Genomic DNA, 20,504 nt, shown 5'->3' with positions numbered 1-20,504 from the left:
TTTGTCTTTGGCTCCCTCTATCTGCCTGTCTCTATTTGTCTTAATTAATTACTTTTCAGAACTCACATCCATCAGATTGGAATCAGCTGATGTCTACAATTATTGCATATAGGTGTCCTGTAATGTAACTACAAGTATTGTGGAAGAGGTGTGGAGACCTAGATGGCATTTAGTTATTTAACTATAAAAAATAGTTAATGCCTTTATGCTTAGACAGTATATTTTTGAATTATTTTTTCCATTTTGGTCAAAGTCTAATTTCTTCATCAGGTTTTTCCACCAAGCTCAAAGTATATTAAAGAAAAAAATGTTAGTTGTCTGTCTTGCAGTGTCCTTTTATGTGTGATTTCTAGTTGTGTTAGTGCCCTTTCGACATGAAAGGTAACTAGATTGTTCTGTTAGTGATTTCTGACATAGAAATGATTTGATATGCTAAAGCTATTTCTGACAGAAGATATAAAGTTTTGACAAACATGCATGGCACAGCAAGTGTCCAATTCTAAAGAGTAAAATAAATGCAAACCACCATTATGGGGAACACAAACAGCCTGAAAGCAAGTTATCAGTAAGCAAATAATTGTTGAACTGTTATGAATGGAATAGGATGTTGAAATAGGGCATGATTGGCTGATGTTACATATGTCCTTGATTACCTTCCTTGTGCTTTTATCCTAATAAGTGACATTCTTTGTATTCCCTTGGATGGCTAGACAGTCTGACACTGAAGAAGAATAAATATTGCATGTGGTACACATTAAGCTGTCATCTAGGACAGCATTTATAAAAAGTAACTAGAAAAATTCATAAGAAATTCTGCAGTGCTACAGTTTCCTGGCTCCAGTCATAATTGTCAAAGTTCTTGACACATTCAGGTCTTCTGAAATGATTTGGGTTTACAGTTACTTGGTGTATGAATAATTATTAAGGATTCATTTTCTATGATGATGCAGACTGTTAATGCTAGTTCCCTAAACATTGCATTTTCACTAGAGGCCGTGTAATGGTAAAGAAAAACAAGTGTGGTGTATGTAGCTAGTGCTGCTGCAGAAAATAAAGCCAGCAGAGGTGTATGTATGAGATAAAAGTAACTGACCAAATTTAAAACTCTCTTTCAAGTGCTAACTTTGAATCTCTGTGGAAAATCTATGATGAGAATGCACTGTTACTAATATCCTGCTTTGAAATAGACCTAATGTTTTGTGTAAAATAGCAGTCTTTTCATCACTAACTTGAAATTAAGATTCAAAAGCAACATAGCAGGATATCGTCATCTCTGCGAGGGCAGTGTAGAACAACCCCTTTGAACTATCTGAACTGATGACTTAGTGTTTGAATGGTAATTGTTTTAACCTTTGATTTTGAGATGCACCGAGTGTAGTAGCTGCATTTTTCATACTTTTTTTTTTGTTTGTTTTGGTTTTTTTGTTTTGGTTTTTGTTTTGGTCATTTTCCTCCGGTGGCTTGCATGTTGACCAAATGTTCAAGGGCTCCTTTTTCTCTCTGTGTATTTATCTATTGCCTAGTATAATACCATGTTGCTCTCTGGAACTTGACACATAATTTCATTGTATGAATCTTAAATAACTCTTAAACCTCTAACACTGAGCAAGTCCGTGGGTGTTCTCATTCATTGCATATTGTATTCATGGTATGATTTCGTTTTGTTACATGTGAAAACACAACCTTCTTCCGTTTGTTGGCTGTATGTCTCCCTGTGGCAGTACTGTTTAGCTCAAATGATCTTTATTATTTTTACTGAATTAAGAACGCTCTCTAAAGAAAAAAAGTTCACTTGAGGGCTATTGTAATCTTATAGGTGACCTTGTGCTTGTTCTCATGCCTCTTCCAAGTAGCCTATAACGTAAAAGACCTTATTGTGAGCAGTGTGAAGTGGAAAAGTAGGTCCACTGGCTCTTTCATGAGTTTGTATTACACGTTAATTCAAAAGCCTTAAAGTGACTCTTAGAATCACATCAGAAAAAAAATATGTAGCTCTTGAGAACAGGTAAAGTTGAAACACCTGTTTTGGTTGAAGAAAGTTTTCTCCAAGTAAAACACTGCTCAAATGTTACAGGTAACTGTTAACTCTGTGGACCACTACAGAGCACAAAATATTTGCCCAACTGGTAAATTGAACTGTAAGTCCCACTGTGGGAAATTGCTTTGCTGTGCTCCAAACAGCAGTTATCTCAGTAATTGTACCTGAATTCTTTTGTGGGCTAATAGACAGTTGATGTCCTTTTTACCATGTCAGAATTATTTTACTGCAATATTATTAATTGTAAAAATTTCAGATGAGATGTGTTGATACAGTTTCAGATGGCATGAGTATGATTTTTAATTGGTGTTCTGAGTGAGCTGGTTTTTGAGCACTGAACGTACCTACCCTGCATTTCACATTCTAAACTGGAGCTCGCAACAAGGAGCTTATCAGAGCAAATTGTCTAGTCCATCCCCTTCCTCACTCAAAACCTAATGACCCTTTATCATCATGGTTTAGATTGCTGGACACAGATGTGAGAAAATACAAGTAATCTACAGGTAACTACAGTAGCTGCACTGATGTTCTCAGAGAACTTACTGCTGGGAAGATAAAAAGCTTCCCACAGAGTCTGTGACTTTCCAGCAGCAAAGCACATCATGAGCTCATACATGAAGTTTTATTTGCTGAAGATTCACAATAAGATGCATTAGGACATTCAGCAGGGTCCCTTCTTAGATCAGCTCAAGAATTCTGTGAGGTTGTTGATTGATGCACTGGCACATAGCATCACACTAAAGCTAGAAGGTCCAACAATGCAATGCCAGTAATGTTGCTTTTTGAGAACATCACGGACTCCAGATGAAAATATGATATTGATATTAACGTAGTTTGTGTCATGGTTGTAACTGATCTAACATCATTTGAAATATTTTTCTTGTTATAGGAATATTGAAATATGAAGCTAGGAGTACATGCTAGGTATGAAGGTAGAAGTAAATTCTTGTGTGGTGAATTACTGTGTTTTACCTTACCTATTTTTTTTCTCTGAAATTTTGAAGCAGATGTGAAAATTGCTGTATATGTGGTTATATGCTTTCCAAGGAATGAGAAGGAAATAAATTTTCAGATAAATTTAATGTACCTCAATGTTAAGAAGGTAACAGTCTTGTTTGTTATTTTTTATACTTATTTTTTGTAATTGAAGAAACTGCTGCAATATTGCTTTTGTTTTTAATGATTCGGTAAGGTTGAAATGTATCTATTAAACCAGATGGAAATGATCTATGTGAGTCAGTCTCGAACTTTCATTCTCTTCTAAAGTAACATAAATATAAACAGTCACTTCCATAGAGGGAAAAAAAGTAAGCTGGATGCTAAAATGCTTTCTGCCCCTTCCCCTCCTCCTCCCCCTTTATTTTGTGAACAGAGAGATAACATGGCCACATCAAGCTGTGTTTTGTTTTTTTTGTGAGAGGTTGGCATGAGATGTACGGGTCTTCTGAGAATGAGTATCCCAAGAGGGCCATAGTAATTATTAAGCAGACAGTAACCAATTAATTACATTGGTTCACTTCACAGAAAATACTGATCCTGCAAGAAAAAAACCTAAAATCCAAGCCAAACATAACTCCCCATCCATAGAGAAAGACTAAACCTCCAACAGCTATCTCAGCAGTAGTGCTGAGGAGACAGATGAGTGCCTGGTTTTACTGTAACCCTGCTGCCTCCTTGGTTGCCTCGAGTCTGCTATGGCTTAGCGCTCACAGGGGCTGGCAGGCCTTCCAGCAGAAGCATGGCATTGCCCACCAGGCCCTGAGGCTCACGACCGAGCCAGTCAGTGCTGCAAAGCCTGTGCTTTCTGTTCAATCATTTATTGTCCATTGGAGGAAACTGCCAGACACTGAAATCTGTGCACTGTTTGCTTTTCATCATTGCCTCATGCCTCTGTTTTTAAAGTTTTTTTTTTAATGCTTGTTTTATAGCTTATTCTGACCTAAATGGTAGCAAACAGAGCTTCAAATTGCAGGGCCCAACGGACACTTTCAAAAAAAATATTTGGATGATTGCATGTACCATTTGTTTCATTATAAAGACATACCAGAAATATTTTCTCATTTTTAGTAGCTAATAGGAACTGCTGGAAAAACTACGTTTATTCTCTTGCCTCTTGATTGAGGAAGACAAAAGAAGCAGTGGAAATACGTATTGTAAGATTGATTTCCTCCCTTCTTTCTTTCTTTCTTTCTTTTTTTTTTTTTAATTCTTAAGGTTAATTATAATGAAGTCCGTGTGCAAATTGGAGCAAAGTCTTTTTCAAGATATATACAATTTCATATTCTGTAGTGGCTTTAATTCTCAACTACAGTAGACATACAGAAAAATAGGAAAAACACTGGCTGTTACAAAGTTTTGTTTGAGCTTTTAAAACTGAGTGATTAGCAGAAATAATGACCCTGTCAGCCTTAATCACATTAAAATGTGGTTAACATCATTTAATTTTTTCCACTTAATATGCGAAAATTTCCAGTAGATTTGCACTGAAGGCCATTGAAATTCCATTAGAACAAGAATAAAAATTTCAGGCATCATTTATTCAGAGAGGGAATAAAGGTCTCGATTGGAAACTGCTGAATCTTTCTATTAGAAGAACTATGAATCACTGCATTGAGCAGTACCTTCAGCTTCTGTAGTACTGGCTATGAGTTGCTTTTGAATGAATGGAGTGCATTTGTAGTGTCGTGCTTTTTTGAAAATTGCAACATACAAGTTCTGCACAGATTTGCTAAAAGCCTTTTCCATAAACAGTTACTGCATGCTATTTTGTAACTGCTGTAGAGCTGGAGAAGGACTTCCGTTTTAGGCATTTTATTTCTGTGAAGTTCTATGCGTCATATTATTTTCATTTAAACAGTATCTTTCTGACTGATGTGTAATGTATGGTTTCTCTGTGGTAAATAGCAAACTAAGGACATGTTGTTTTTAGTCTGCTGCAGTCCTGGCATGTCTCTTTGGGTGTTATACATATGCATGTGCCCATGCAGTGTATAAGAACTGTATGAACCCACTGGAGAAATACCAGCAGCAGCTGCTTCTGAGAGGAACTTCTCTTTCTAGGAACAACGTGATGGTTGTTAACTTTACCATGTTTCAGTCTGCTGTTTTTAGGCTCTTATTTTTTGTCCTTTGCCTATGAAAAGAGAAGACTTCATTGGATAAATGGTGATTTCAGAAATGCAATAAATTCTGAGCTTTCTTAGACTCTTCTGAAGGACTTCCAGTAAATGTTTCTTTGAAACAGATATTGCTGTATGTATCCAATAAGTTGTAATGCCTGCTTAGAACCATTTTTGCCTCGTTTAGATTTCCATCGGTGATGACAAGAAAGTAAATTGTATTTTTCCACATATCTTTAAGTAATCATGTTCTTCATTTGACCAGTTGGAAAATGTTGTCCCGTGTTCTCATTAGTGCTATTTAAAAAATTTGTACCTTGCCCAAATTTTGAAATAACTCACTGCAAAGCTGTGATGCAAGTACTGTAGTCGCTTCTGCCTTGTTTACACTCTTTGAGTGGTGCTTGGATCTACACCAACCTATTCATGATCTGAGAGTATTATGACGTAGCTTTGACTTCTCTTGCACTTTTGGAAGAGCAGAGCTCATGGAGTCTAGTTTTTCTTGAGTTTGAGTCTTGTTTCTTTATGACGGTGATTTATACTTGTTCTTTAAAAAAGGCACATTGCACTGAGCAGCACGTAGCATCATGTTCATTTGGCTAGCGAGGACTTTGTGTGTGGTATTCAGCCTGCCAGCCTACCCCTGTTGGCCAACTGGCTAGCTCTAGCTAGATCAAATAAGTGGTGGTGGAATTCTTCATGCTGGTTCCTCGTGGAGGCATTAGTTTTTACAAAACCTGTAGGAACTTGATTTGTACAAGACTGAGACCTGTTTGTCCCACTTTTGCATTTGTGCATAGCATTTATGTACTTTTGAATTCATGAAGTGTAGTGCTTCCTTGTAACTATATGGTAATCCCTAAATTACTGTAATCCCTCTGCCTTCAGAACAGGACCAGTTATTGTTGGTAGCTATACAATGTAATAATGACTTTCATAAATTAAGATTTTTTTAACAGTAGCTGATTGTTTTGCACTTAGTACTGAGTGGCTGTTCACAGAACATCACTGCTGTCCTGCTTTGAAAATGTTCTGCTAATTTCCAGCCTACATTTTTTCCATGGCTAGCTTTTTTCTTTGGAGGATCTGGTACCTTTGTCCTGTAGATTAAGTAGGATCTTACTTAACTGAGGTTTGCCTCCTGTGCCTACGTTGTCAATTCTGTTTCTGTCATTTATGTGAGATTGCGTTTCTCTGATAATCTTTGACCTATTCTGAAAATAGATAATCTTTCTGTGAATTTAGCTGACCACATCCACACGTGGTACTCATGGGTACATGGAGATACAGATCTAACGCATCCAGTTAAAAGGAATTGTTTCCAGTAGGATCTGTAGATTACATTTGCCTTTTCTGTGTTGCATTGTTATTGATGACTCAGAGTTGTTCTGAAGAAGACTGAAATATCATGGTCCCACTACTTTGCTACTCCCAATTGACTATGATGATAACTTTTCTTGAGGAGTGTTTCTTGCTTGCAGCAAATGTAGTGTGCAACTAGTGTTTGTGTCAAGGCCATAAATGTGAGTATTAAGCAAGATCTAAGTAAGTTTGATCCTTAAGAAACTTAATTAGTTTCTTAAGATTCCTTCTTCATTTCTTAGATATCCCTAAAAGCTTATTTGTTCTCAGCATATCCAGTGCATTGCTCTATACAGTCTGTGCATATCTGCTTCTACCTCTTTATGGAGTGAATGAGGGGTTTCACATACACCACCATATCAAATATTTCATACATGTATTCCTCCTGCGTAGAAAAGATGTTGTATCAATGAAAATGAATTTATCAGGGCATGCGTTATTTTTTCCTTTAAACCAAATTTCTTGTATTTACTGAGGTTATTTTCTGTGATTGTTTCTTTTTTGATGGTATTATTGCTCAACAAAACTAAGTCTAAAATAGCTTTGTCTGTTAAGTTACAGTTTGGTGGAGAAATGAACTGGCTATAGTGTCCCAGAATAACAGCCCACTAGAATTCTTTAGTGTTCTTCCTTTTAGCTAGGCCTGTTTTTAGCCAAATATTGCTTACTTGGGCTTTTGCCTTTTGAGCAGGCTTTTTCCAAATTTAATTTCTGCAACATTTCTAAAATAGGAAATAATAATAATCATTTGGTCATTAAAGTAGGAGGGTGCTCTTAATCGATTGCTTAATCTTTTCATGCATGTCACATGCTAAAAGTGTAGGTGACTGGTATAGTTTAGCTAGTAGTAAGCAAATGGTGTGTCTGTTATTTTAGCCTTCAAATGCATCATCAGGTGAGACATTTTTGTTTGCTGTTTTGGATAGAAAGAGTGTCTGTACAGAAGATAAAAATCAGCTTGGGTAGGCTACCGGTGGTATAGATTTTTTCACTTGGGAGCCAACAGCTTTAAGTTAGTGTTTAATGATCACACGCTTATCATAGGCTTTGACTATCATTGTAACTGTAGATGCATTCCTTATAGCATATCCTATGCATACTTGAACTACTTTGAAAAAGTGAAATGATGTGATGTTTAGCTACAGAGAAATGTCAAAAACAATGCATTTGTACGATATGAAAGATTTGCAAGTGCAAACTAGCAATTGATAGTAATATTATAATTAGCTCTTTATACAGCCTGTTTTTTATTCATGAACATTTTCATTTATGTTGACAACTATCATGTATGCCACTGCACATGGAGCCTTTCTCGTAGTCAGAAGAAACGAAACATGAAGTAGCTTGGTTTTGGGAAGATGTTCCTAGCTTTCCTTTGAGAATTGGTTTCGGGGCCAAGTCACAAAGATTGGAGTAGTTTTTGCACTACAGGTCTTGCTTTTTGATTTTGTTATTGTTAGTGCTAGTATTTGTAAGGGCCAAGCATGCCACACAGAGCTGTAACTTAGAGGTGGAAATTCTTTGAGTCAGACTCCTTTGTTGTTAAAATGACTGGGGCTGTTCAATGTGTTCTGATTCTGTAATCAATAAGAAAATGAAGACAGGTAAAGCAGTGGGTTTATCAGTCAAGTTTCAGTTTTATGTTAGCAAAATAAAGATGTTTTGTATACAACCATTCATAGAATTCTTACAAACGTAATTCTATTTGCAGCTGGAAAAATTGTGTCTAAGAGATCCTTTACAGTCTGTCAGATAAAGTGTAACTTCAGACAATGATCCATGTACTTAATCCTGCTTCTGAAAAGTCAAAGTTAGCATTCAACTATGTTTTCATTGAGGATTTTTTTCTTCTCACCATAGTTGAAATATGTAAACATACCATGTCTGTAGAATTGAATATTTCCGTGGCTGCTTTTCAGCTGATCTCAGCACACTTTGAAAATCCCTACCTCATTTAGTGTTTTATTTGAACATGATGTTCTTAGGACACTTCAGTATCTGTTGTTGTATTTACTAGGGAGTACTTGGTGGGAAGTATGTCAGCAGGAGATGACATTGGGACACACCACATAATTTGGTCACCTAAGGTCACCTAGGGTCAGAGTTAGTTTGTAGCTATAAGAAGTTAGAGAAGGAGAGAAAAGATGCCTTAAGGAGAATGTGAGACCTGGCTCCCTAATGTAAGTGCTCTGAATTGCCCTCGAAAGAGTCTCCTGCTTCATTAACTATGTGGGGAGCAGAGTGAGGTTAGGCATGGGTGTCTGAAATTAAGCACTGTGTTATTGGAGCTGCTACAGTGTGAATATTAAACATTCTACTAACTAATTCACTCATTGCTGTACTGAGAGCTTAGATGCTGCTTTTTCTCCGGATAAATAAAAAAGTTAATTTCTGATTTATCAAGTAGGGAGAGTGTAGACCTAGTACGTGGTGAAGGCTGTGTGCGTGCAGAAAACAAGGATAAACAGGTTTCATTATTTTGAATCTAATACTCTAGTTGTGTTATTGTTTGGATCTTGCAGTTTTAATGCTTACTCAGTTTTTGACAACTGGAGAGAGGAAGAGAGCATTCCAGTAATCTGGTATTCTGTGATATGGAGAGGCCTCGCAGTTAAGAAGGTCATAAAGATGAATATTGGAGGTGCAGGGAAGTTCTCTTGATCTCACTTGATCATGTGTGAGCAGGAGAACATATTCCATTAAGAGAAATAGAGAGGAATATTCTGAGGCAGTTTGTTTAGATTTTATTTAATTGTTGTTCTACGTTTGTGAAAGCCAAAAGTAACATGCTGTAGTCTATGCTACTGAGTGCAGATTTTTAATTAGCATTAGTGGAATATATCCCCAATTGATCTTTAAGTTTTAGAGTCTTATTTAAAGTGTTGGTATGTATTTATTTTATTACATGGGGGTTTTATGTAGATCATACTTACTTGCTTGAGATTATGGCGTTGTATTTGTACGTATGCATGTGTGCACACAGCATAGAAGAACTGAAGAATATAATAAATTTCGGATGTTTAGATCATACCTTGCATGTAAAGTTCCTTTTGTTAGGACATCACATGTTCTTTTGACCAAGTATTCTGTTTCTACAGGTCTTATGACTCCTCTTTGTGGGATTTCATATTTTGAGACTCTGAGTATAAATATAAATATAATTCTGATATAAATTCTTCTATCCTTTTCATACAGGACCCTTAAGATACAGTGTTCCATGTGATGTAAGAATCCCTGTCAAGAGGAGAAGTAAATCTGTCAACAGAATAGGGATCAATTCTGCTGATCTGTAATAGTACTTCAGTCATCACTCTCTTACACATATGTCCTGTGACTGAGATTTTGCTGTAGTTTGGGCATTTTTTTTTTAACTACTGTGTTAGAATTTTTAAGAGAATTGTTTATAAAAAAAAAATCTGTATTTTAGCAATGATAGCAGAAATAATTAGAGGGTAGGAATTTCTAAATGCTTGTTTTCACTCCAAAGTGTATTGGCTGCAAGTGGAGCCCGTTGTGCCTGTAACCGTGAAACATGGTACGCACAATTTGCTCCAGCCTGTGTTGTTGTGCAGTTTCATCAGTAGTTTTGTCTTCACTGTGCTTGATGCTTACTGACAGCAACAGCTATGTCTTTTTTAGGGTTAGGACGGAAATAATTTTCAAAATTGGCAGGCCAAGGAAGAACCACAGACTGTAAGCTTTTCACATGCCAGCAGGTGCTACAGCAGCAGAGTGGTACTGTTCCCATTATTTTGTAAGTCGTAATTGATTTTGACCATTTTGGGGTCCCATAATATAGATAAAGAGGTACTGCTGAAGTTTTGAGCAGTGGATCAGAAAGGCATGTTTTAAAATGAATTTCAGGATCTTTACTCTTCATGAATGGTTCTCCTTACAGATGTTTAAAATAGAGTTACCTTGGTTGACTTTTCATTAGAAAGAGTTTTGTAAGATACTGAAAGTCTCTTCTTACTGGAAGCTTTATTGGCAGCAGAAATCATGCTGGATTTTTTTCTCTTTCTCACTCTGCTCTGCTGTCTTAATATGTTTAAATTCAGACTTGATTTTAGACATCATCAACTTGATTTTTCTGTTATGCAGGCTTTATTTCACCTAGTTAGAAAATATTTTGTCCATTAACTGTTGTCCGTATTCTGTTTACAGGTAATATCATGTTCTGTTATTATTTCTTTCTAGTGCTAGCATCTTGCAAACCCAAACCAACTAAATGATGTCTATGTTGGTTAATCCAAGTCTTGATATAAAATGTGTTCACAGAGTGGTCAGTAGCATAAAGCTGCAAGTGAGATGTTGTGTCCTCGTGTGTTTTTAATGTACCGAAGAACAGTGAATACCTGCAGGTGTACAATGTCTAGAGCAGATGAAATGCTGTACTATACTAGACAACCTGTATTAGGCAATCTGTTAAAAAAATCATATTCTGAGGACACTAATTGCTTTCACAAGAATTTCCAGTTGTATTACCTTGATTTTTTTTTTTCTGTCAACTAATATTTTCTGCCTTGAAGAATCTATTTTGTGATCTCGTATGGGATAATTTTGAGCCAAGACTACTTATACACTAGCATTCTCCAGTAGTAAGCACTGAAATTTCTGTCTGAGTCTGGCTATGTACTTTTGCTCTTACTTGGGTGATAGGCTAACTTAAGGCATCCTGTCTTCAGCTGTTCCTGCACCATTCTTTCGTTATGTTGATGCAAGCAGTTGTGAAAGATTCTTGGACATGTGGATTGGCCTAACCTGAAAGAAAAGAGGTGGGGGAGTAATAAGTAAGTTCTCCCACCCTCCTAACATGGCATTCTGCCAGATTGTTTTCACTGATAAATGGCAGGTAGTACTGGTAGAACTCCTGCTCTATGTGCAGCTGGTAACAGGAAAACAGGTGTAATGTTTGAATAGATGAGGAATAAGAATCTAAATCTAGATTATAAAACAAACAAAACCAACAGAAACTATGTTTCTTTAGAATCTGGGATGTGACCCAAATTGAAATAGTAGATGGAATACTGGTCATCCCATCTACCAAATGACTTTTAGAATTTGAGGGGTAGTAGAATAGCAGCACTGATGAAGATCAAGGCCATGGAAAAACTGGCTTTGACACACATGAGGCAGAGAGCCTGGAATTACTTATGTTTGAAGGGAGAGCATTAAGGAAGGTTATGAAAATATCTGAATAAATGTCAAATGACAGTGCTGGTCAGAAACTTCTTTCTTGAGATATTATCAGTTGAAATTGAATATTAAGTTAAAAAGTGTGGAATCCGGATCTGGTAAGAAGAAATACTTTTTATAATGGTTCTGTCATATGATTCCTGAGATCACAGGATGTGCCTTGAGACTCTGAAAATGTTGCAGAAAAGAATTTTAAGGACTCTTCTACTTCTTGGTTTAAGGCTCGAGGGATGTTGGGGATTAAAGTGCCATCTGATGTGGGATCAGTCCTCCACGTTGGTCTCTGGAGGTTCTTCTGGGCTCAGTGAATGGTATGGAGGCAGGGTACTAAAGGGAATATGGGAAGGCATAAGAGATTAAAGAACTTAAAGCATTCAGTATGCACAGAATAAATGAAGTTTTGACTGTCCTCAGGTCCTGTCGTGATGTGCTGGGAGGAGGCTCCTGACTAGGGAGCAGCCCAGCGCGTGGGACGTGTGTTTGCTCTTAGTGTTGCTGTGAAGTCCTTTCTGGTGAGGGTAGGAGAGGGGAAAGGGCCTTTCCAAATCTAAGGATTGCTGTGTTCCTCCTGACTATCTGGGAACTGCAAATAAAATGGAATGAACTCTTAAATGTCACTGTTTATTTGAAATGTGATTGTCTAAGTCAGTAATAGGTACTCCAAAACCTTTGGTTAGTCTTTCTTCTTCATAAAAACCAAACTGTCACGATAGGGAAGAAAGTACTTTTTTGTTCTTTAATATTTCCCAGTTTAGTCTTCCTTTCTTTTCATGTAGGGCAAGAAGAAAGAGATACTTTTAAAAAAAAGGAAGAAAAAAAAAAAAAAAAAGGCAGGGTAACAGTGATAGTTACAGCATGTTAGTCCACTGCAGTGAAGTACAGGATTGTGGCTTGTGCTTTGTTTCCCATTCTTAACTTCTATCACTGACCTTTTTGTGATGTATTATTACGTACATTGCATTAATCGTTCTCCCTGTTTCAATATTTGTTGATAATATAAATATAGAAAGCTTATTCAGGCAGTGCAATTTTCTTTCTTTCTATCTATACCTATCTATACATATGTCTGTATGTGTAGGCGTAGTGCTGTAGTGGGACTTGGTCTTTGTGGAGTCCGTACATGCTAATAAAATGGAATGGAAGGACATCACCTGTGGACTGTGTCATGTAGAACTGTGCTCAATAAGTTAAATTTTCCTCTCTCACCCCAACACATAAGCTAAAACTAATGGTAGTAGTAGAACATCCTAAGAAGAAAAAAATCATTACCCAATTTGCTGTCAATTTATATAGCTTGTGGATTGTGGGTGAGGCTTTGAAAGACAAACGGTAACCATAAGGAGGAAAGAAGAAACGAGTAATTTCTAAGTCGGTGAATTTTGTGTTAATTTCAAGTAGAATGTTGGAATGATTCAGTTGTTTTTAATCATCTTGAAGCAACCCAGTCAACAGTGTGAATTTAGGGAGACTAAATTTTCAGATGAATCAATTATTTTGTCTGTGATGAATTTAATGGTCTCACACATTGTGAAGAAACGTACTAAACTGTGTATTGTGATTTTTTATTAAGGTTTTAAAGACTTGAAGGCCTGACAGTATTTTCATAAACAGTATAGGAAATGCTGGCTAAATAAAAAACTAATGAAAGTTTAAGTGTGAAAGATTGGTTGGAAGATAATACACAGAGCATAGTTATCAGTGGTTCACTTTCCAAATGGAAGAGTATCTCATTATGAGATCTACAGAAGCAGCTGCTGGTTGAATACTGTTATGTATTTCCATTAATGAGATGGATGACGAGCGTTCTTGTTAAATCTGTAGATGACCCCAAACTAGGAGATGTCCAGGTATGCGGAGATCAAAATTAGAATTTAGGAGCATCTCAAGAAATAGAAAAAATCATTAGGTAAAAAAGGACTAGGGTGCTACTTCTGAGGAGAGGAATTTTATGCAGAATAATCAGCTATGCAAATACAGCATGAAGGATAACCTGTCATGTGGGGTCATACAAAAAGTTAGCAACTGAGCATGGGATAATGTTGCAGTGCTTTCACAAAAATAGCAAATGTACTGGGCTTTATAAACAGGATAATTGTCTAAAAATGTGAGAGTTAATCCTTTAGGGTCTTTTTATTTTTTAATGCTCATAAGGCCTTATTATTGGGATCTCTGAGGAGTGGACTGGGTCCTCCATGCTTCCAGGAATATGTAGACCAACTGGAGAGAGACCAGAAAAAAGCACTGACAATGGTTGGAAGTTTAGAAACTAAGAGTTTCAAAGTTGAAGCGTAATATGTGACCTACAAAGAAAGCTCAAAATAAAGGAAAAAAAAAAAGAGTAAAAGGATGTGAATATGTAAAGGCTGCTGTAAAGAAATAGGGAATGTGTATTCCCAGTGTATGGGCCTGGTTGAAGTAATGCATTTAAATCATGATAGAGGAGCCTAACTTGCAGACACAGAAGGCTTTTCAGCAATGGGAATGAAGCACTTAACAGATGGCTTTTGAAAAGTTTTTAAAATCTTCAATTTCTCAGAACCACCAAGAGAAAGAACATGTTGGAATTTCTGGTCCTTGAATCCTCACTCCCATCTGTAGATCTTTTTTTCTTTCTTTTTTCCTCCGGTCTTCTGTATGTTTTGATGACTTAGTTTGATCTTCAGTATCTCTTTGTGTGCGTTTGTGTCTTTCTTGTGTTACTACCTGGTATTTTCTTCTTCCCTGCCACGCTGTTTTGTTTCTGCCAATTTCTACTCATAGTTCAGTTGTAGAACAGAAAAGCAATTGTTTCTCCTCCATGAGTTGGATGTTTTTTTTTTGTCTTGCTTGTACAGAAGTGTACTTTGACAAATCACCCTTTTCTTGTTGGGGTCAGTTTTTCAGATCATCTTGTCTTGCAGGTGTCCGCAGAGCTTACGTTCCCTCTGCAGCTTCTCTCTTCCATCACCTCTTCTATTTCCATCAGAACTCTGTCTCTGTTCCCAGCTGGATTTCTCATGTGGAACTCAGCTTGCCAAATGTTATTTGATAGCTAATGTATGTTCTGCAACTGTTGTATCTATTTATTTTGTCTGTCTGCAGGCTTTGATTTCTTTTGCCTCAGCTCCCCTTTTTGTTGCTCATTGCTTGCTGGCCTTCCCAGTGACTGTCTTGATCTTTAAACCTTTCCCTATGTTTGTTCTACAGCCTGACTTAATGCCAGCAGATAACTCCAGCGGTCATCCTGATCCTTCTGCCCTTGTAGTCATTGACTTCTTCAGTTTACTTTTTCTTTGTCAAGCTAATGCAGAATTAAAATCTGGAATCCCCTGACGTATGATCTCCTTGTCACATATACAGATCCATAGTGGCAAGAAAGCATTTAAGTCTTCACAGCATTTTCCAAATTAGTAGTAGAAAAGCTGATGTGCTTTTGTCCTATGTTGTTGTGAAAGTGAGCATCTCAGTTCCTCTCTGCCATTTTCCCTGGTCAGAGTTCCGAGTTTTGATCCCCTGTTTGCAAGTGATTCAGATCTGGCTTTGTTCTTGTGTCAGGTTTTTATACAGTCTTGTTTTTAATTTAGTTTAAGATGTTTGTCTTCACCAAAATGTGTGGTGATCTTGCTTCATCTTGGGCTTGTATTGTTTTCCATAAGGGATATTACGGTCCATTTGTGGTGGACAGAATTAAATTTCAATTCAGGAGCTGCCTGCAGGTGCTGGTGGTACATTCCTCTCTACAGGGCCAGCCGGAGAGAACAGCTAAACAATTTTGGTAGACTGACACTGGTGGTTGCCCAGAATGCTCTGAGACATCCCTGGCTGTCATTGCTGAGTGGAACTACAAGCCGCCTTTTTTCATTCTGCTGTATGTTTTATTATCAGAATTTGGTTCTAACTCTGCTTGTAACAGCATTTTTATCAACATGGACAGGAAAGAGGATTTTGTTGTTGCTTTTTGTGTGTCTGCTGTTTTCAAGTAGATTTCAGTTTACTTTGTAAAGCAGCATCTTTATCTTGAACACTTTCTTGTTTCTTGAAGTTAAAGTAGTTTCAGCTGTTTATCATGGGCATTGATTCTTCTGCCAGTTTTACTGGATTTCTTTTATTTTTCATGTTGTTAGATTTTAGTGTGTTTTCTTAATTGAGATTTTCTGTTGTCAATAGTCTTCTCTGTCAGCCTGAAATCCAATACCTTTTGTAATTCACTGTCAAATGCAGCATGAAAAAAATGGAAACATACTCAAGGATTTGCTTATCTTAATACAGATCCAAGTAAGTTGCTATTTACTACTGTCCTTTTACAGACATCCTGATACTTCCATGGAAAAATGATTTGCTCAAATCAAATAGACTTTGACATAATTTTTTTTACCAACGTGTTAAGACAGTTTTATTCTGTTTAACTCACTGGGTTATTCCTAACTGAAAAACAAAGAGGTGTTATTACTTTAGCGATCATTACTCAACAATTCAGTTTTGGGGAAAGTTCCATTGAGAGCATGTAACTGTGTTTATATTTGAGTATTTACTTTTTATTTTGGTTTGCTTTGTTTAGGGGAATTCCTGAATACTTTTTGGTAATTCCGTGACATTGAAAGTCAGAAAAGTGAAACCCTCAGGCAGAGAACCTGATTGTCTGCAGAGTACGATGCAGTACGTATTCTTTTAGTGAGGCTGAAGCAGGTCTGATGTCAGTCACTTCAGAGACCTTTAGACCTCGGTGCTCATTTATTGCTAAAATGTACCAGCTCTGCTCCTGCATTATGAAGATCATCTGTCAACACTTTGAGATATTCTCCTTTGTTATTAAGCTTGTGATGCTCTACACTGTCAGGTTTTTTGCCAATTATAGTTAAGGTACAATGGTGTATTCACTGGATCAAAGTCTCACACTGGCGGTAGAGGAATGATTTGTAAGTCTTTATTCATCTGAATTGTACAATAGAATACCTGAGGAATGCAAATAATCCCTCTAAGGACTCAATAGAAAAGCTGTTAAAATGACAGTCTAAGACTATTATTATTCTGAATTGGTGTTTTAGCCAAAGTAATTATTTCTTATCTTGTTGTTCCACAATAGTTTGTAGTTTATTGGTTACGATGACCATATTTACCAAACAGAATTTGGATACAATTTTAGGCATCAGTTTTGTGCCTGTTTCAGTTTCTCAACGTGTTTCATTGTGCCTTTTACTTGGTGCATTATTTAATTAGTCTAAGGGCTGGTGTTAGATACTTTTTGAAGGAAAAAAAAAAAAAAAGTATGCACAGATGTTAAGTCCTCTTGTGAATAGCAGATACATTCCTAGATACGTTTTCCGCAAAAGGTTGACGTTTATAAGCTGTGAACTTTCGGTATCCCGTTTGTTGGCCCAAATAAATTATTCAACGACAAATGTTACTTTTAGAAGTGCTGTGAGATGTCACGTATGGTTTCAGAAATGTGCTTTAATTGTGGTTTTCAATTCGTGTGTCTCAGAAGGTAATAGTGTTTCAGTATCAGTCTTGGGTACCAGACTATATTTTCATTGGATAACTGGAGGGAGAAAGATTAGTATAATGAGGATTGAAAACCACTGATGGGGTATTTACATAAGTAAATGATAGAAGGACCAGCCTTATATAACAAACGTGTGAAAACTGTTGAGTGAACTTTTATATTCTTTGTCCCATCTAAAGCCCTACTCAGTGGGCCATGCACTTAATCTCGTAATAGCTCTGATCCCCTGCTATTTTCTTTGACAAATGTGTGTTGATGAACTTGTGGTTCAGTTCGTTTTTTTCTGAAGTGACATTTGCATTGATTATTTAAAGGTTTGCAGGCCACAGTTTCAAAGCACTTTAGTATAATAGCAGTTAAAACCTTGGTCTAAATCTCAGAGATTAGCGGGACTAAGAAAAGGAACTCAGCAAGCATAAAATCTGTGCTGTATGGTGGGTGCTTTGGGCCTGAAACATCTATGGCACCCAGAGCACTGTGTTTTGTACTTTTTGCCTTAGCGTGCAGGAAGTATTCTCTTGCCTGTTGGCTGTTGTGTTTCCTTCCTGAATGCACAGTTGTCTGCATTCCTACCATTCCCCAGGTTCAGAAGTAGTGCCCTGGAGATGAAGCTGAAGAGTCATCAATCCTTCCAGGTCATTTCTGAATGTCTCCCTTAGATTTAAAGTACATAGCATTTGCAGTTATGAATGCAATGTGAATGTGCTGCAAATATTTGTGATTTTTTTTTTTTAATTGAGATATTGAACTTTTAAAAACCAGTACCATGAATCCGTAGCTCTAAATGCATAATTTCATTCAACTAAAAAAAGTATAGTAAACTCTTACTGATGATGCTGCCAGTTGAGAAAACAGAAGGTGAGAAGAAATAGAAAATGTGGTTCTTTATTTAAAAATAATAGTAGTATAATATCTAGAAGCTTTGTCCTGGGGAGATAATAGAAAGGTGGGAAAAACTGGTGGCAACATGGCCCTGTATTCATTAGCTATGGCATCCTTCAGGATCAATAACCAGAAAAAAGCAGAGTACTGCTTGCTGTCTAGGAGGTTATAGAATGTTCTTTTCAGTCTGCGAATATCAGCTGCCCTAGCCACTGAGGGGAGACGTTAATGGAAAAAGTAAGTCAGAAGAAAAGCTTAAAACCCCTCAGTTTTACCATGCTTGATGAGGAATGCCTTTGCAAGTCTCTGAAAAATTACGTCTAGAAATGCAGTTTTATTCAGTTAGCATTTTAGATTGCAAGTATTTAACCCCAACCAAAAACCCAGTTATTGTCTCGAATTACGGCTATTTCTTATAGATTAAATGCCAAACAGAAACCAAGAAACAGTGAAATGTTAATGGAGTACACCTGAAGCAATCGCTGCCTGTTAATGCCTTGACCTTGGAAAGCAATACACAAAAAGATGGCATCATAAAACCGTGCAATTCTTATGAATATGTATGTGCTACTTGATAATAATGAATGTGGTACAGCCATGCATGCACTACAAGATAATGTTGTGCCCTTTGTTGTCTACAGGTTGATAAAAATTAAAGAGTGGGTGGACAAGCACGACCCGGGTGCTTTGGTCATTCCTTTTAGTGGGGCCTTGGAACTCAAGTTGCAAGATATGAGTGCTGAGGAGAAACAGAAGTATCTGGAAGAGAACATGACACAAAGGTTAATTAGCATTCATTTTCCCTACACTTTATTATCAACTATTTCCTTGCAGTAATTTAATTGCTTGCGCTGATAGAATAATAAATGACAGAGTAATTACCATTATAAAGAGAGAATCTTCTCCTTTCTTTACCATGAGACAGAGTGAAAAGATTTATTTTAAATTAAGTTTTTAACTGTCATCTGTCATCTCTGTACAGTGTTTTAATTATAACATAGGTATTAGTTATGTATATTTTTGAGAAGGAGCGATCACCAAAACTGTTTCGTCATCCATGGGGAGCAGGAATGGTGAAGATAATTTTGCCGTAATTTTTCTGAAGAACTATAAGAAATTGTTTCAATATTGAATTTCAGTCGAAGAGTTATGCTTTCATGACCAGAAGTCCTGAAAATTGCATGAGACCAAAAGTGCTGCTTGGTAGGGTGATTTCAATTTATCCCGTATTTCTGTATCCTGCCAAATAAACAAATCAAAATACTATGTATATATTGCTGCAGTTTGAAAAAAAAAGAAAAAAGAAAAAGAAAAAATAAATAGTTCTTCTGAAGAGAGCTCAAAGAAAAAGAATACTCTGATTGTCACAGAGTTTAAAAGTAGATCCAGTGTCTTCCAAATATGCAGTGTCTTTCAATGTAAATTGATTACTTGAGGCATTTAGCTGTTTCATGTGTATGTGTTGAATGAATTGGATTCATTTTTTTTTCCAGTGCTTTACCAAAGATCATTAAGGCTGGATATGCAGCACTCCAACTAGAATACTTTTTCACCGCAGGCCCAGATGAAGTGCGTGCATGGACCATCAGGGTAAGATTCATACTTATTCATCAGCTATATCCAGTTCCACACTATTGAATTCAGATTGATATCACTGACTTTGAAGTTTGTCATGGTGGCGGTTAGCTAGTCATTACAGATGAGGTTTTTGTCCAGGATAACTTTAATTATTTGTGAGCTGCTGAACAGTGAAAGTGGAGCTGCATTGATTGAGGCAGGTAACAATTGATTCTGCCTATTACATAGTCTGAATTTCTTCATCCTGTAGAATCTGTCTACCCTCCTCCTGTGGTCAGAGATAAGACGTACCAGTATTGTGCTTGCTTAATCTGTGTGACTGGGTTTGTCTGCAGTGAAATTGATGTTGCTTTTCATTTTGTATTCACTAAGTTTGTTTGGGTTGCGGGTGGTTCATTCCTCCTTTGCTTTGCTCGGATTACATTTTCAGCAATAAAAGCAATATAACATCATTATATTCCTCGTGGATACACAGTTGGGCTCAAAAACCTAAAATCAGTGTGCAGTAATTCAGATCTTCTACTGACTCTAATGTTTAGACCTACTTTATTTTGGTAGCTTTCTGTGTTTATCCAGGAACTTACACCGTGCCTAAAATTATATTACGTATTTTAAATATTGATGTAGAATGATTATAGCCATTGAGATTGACTAATTTATTCCCAGAGGATAGTAAGAGCTGAGCTGTAGTGCTTTACCTTTGAATGAAAATACAGTGTAATACAAGGATCAGTATTGCAAAATATTTTGAAACACGTGTAGTTATAAGCTACCTTAAAAATTACAAAACATCAACTTTTGGGGATGCAGATCTGTCGCTGAGCCTTTTTGTTGCATCAGTATA

The 20,504-nt window shown here is 36.8% G+C and overlaps 1 protein-coding gene across 1 annotated transcript in view; it reads left to right on the top strand.

The window, feature by feature from the left end:
• OLA1 (Obg like ATPase 1) overlaps nucleotides 1-20,504 on the top strand; it is an 86,397-nt gene that overhangs the window by 59,969 nt on the left and 5,924 nt on the right. Inside the window, exons 8-9 of the mRNA XM_052675654.1 lie at nucleotides 18,724-18,864; nucleotides 19,576-19,672. Coding sequence (XP_052531614.1) covers nucleotides 18,724-18,864; nucleotides 19,576-19,672 — 238 coding nt within the window. The remainder of the gene's footprint in view (nucleotides 1-18,723; nucleotides 18,865-19,575; nucleotides 19,673-20,504) is intronic.

Source organism: Tympanuchus pallidicinctus, unplaced genomic scaffold, assembly GCF_026119805.1.
Source record: "Tympanuchus pallidicinctus isolate F22 unplaced genomic scaffold, pur_lepc_1.0 scaffold15, whole genome shotgun sequence".
In the NCBI taxonomy this organism is placed as follows: domain Eukaryota; kingdom Metazoa; phylum Chordata; class Aves; order Galliformes; family Phasianidae; genus Tympanuchus; species Tympanuchus pallidicinctus.
Note: the sequence above shows the minus strand (reverse complement) of the source record. Positions and strands in the feature narration are given on the sequence as shown.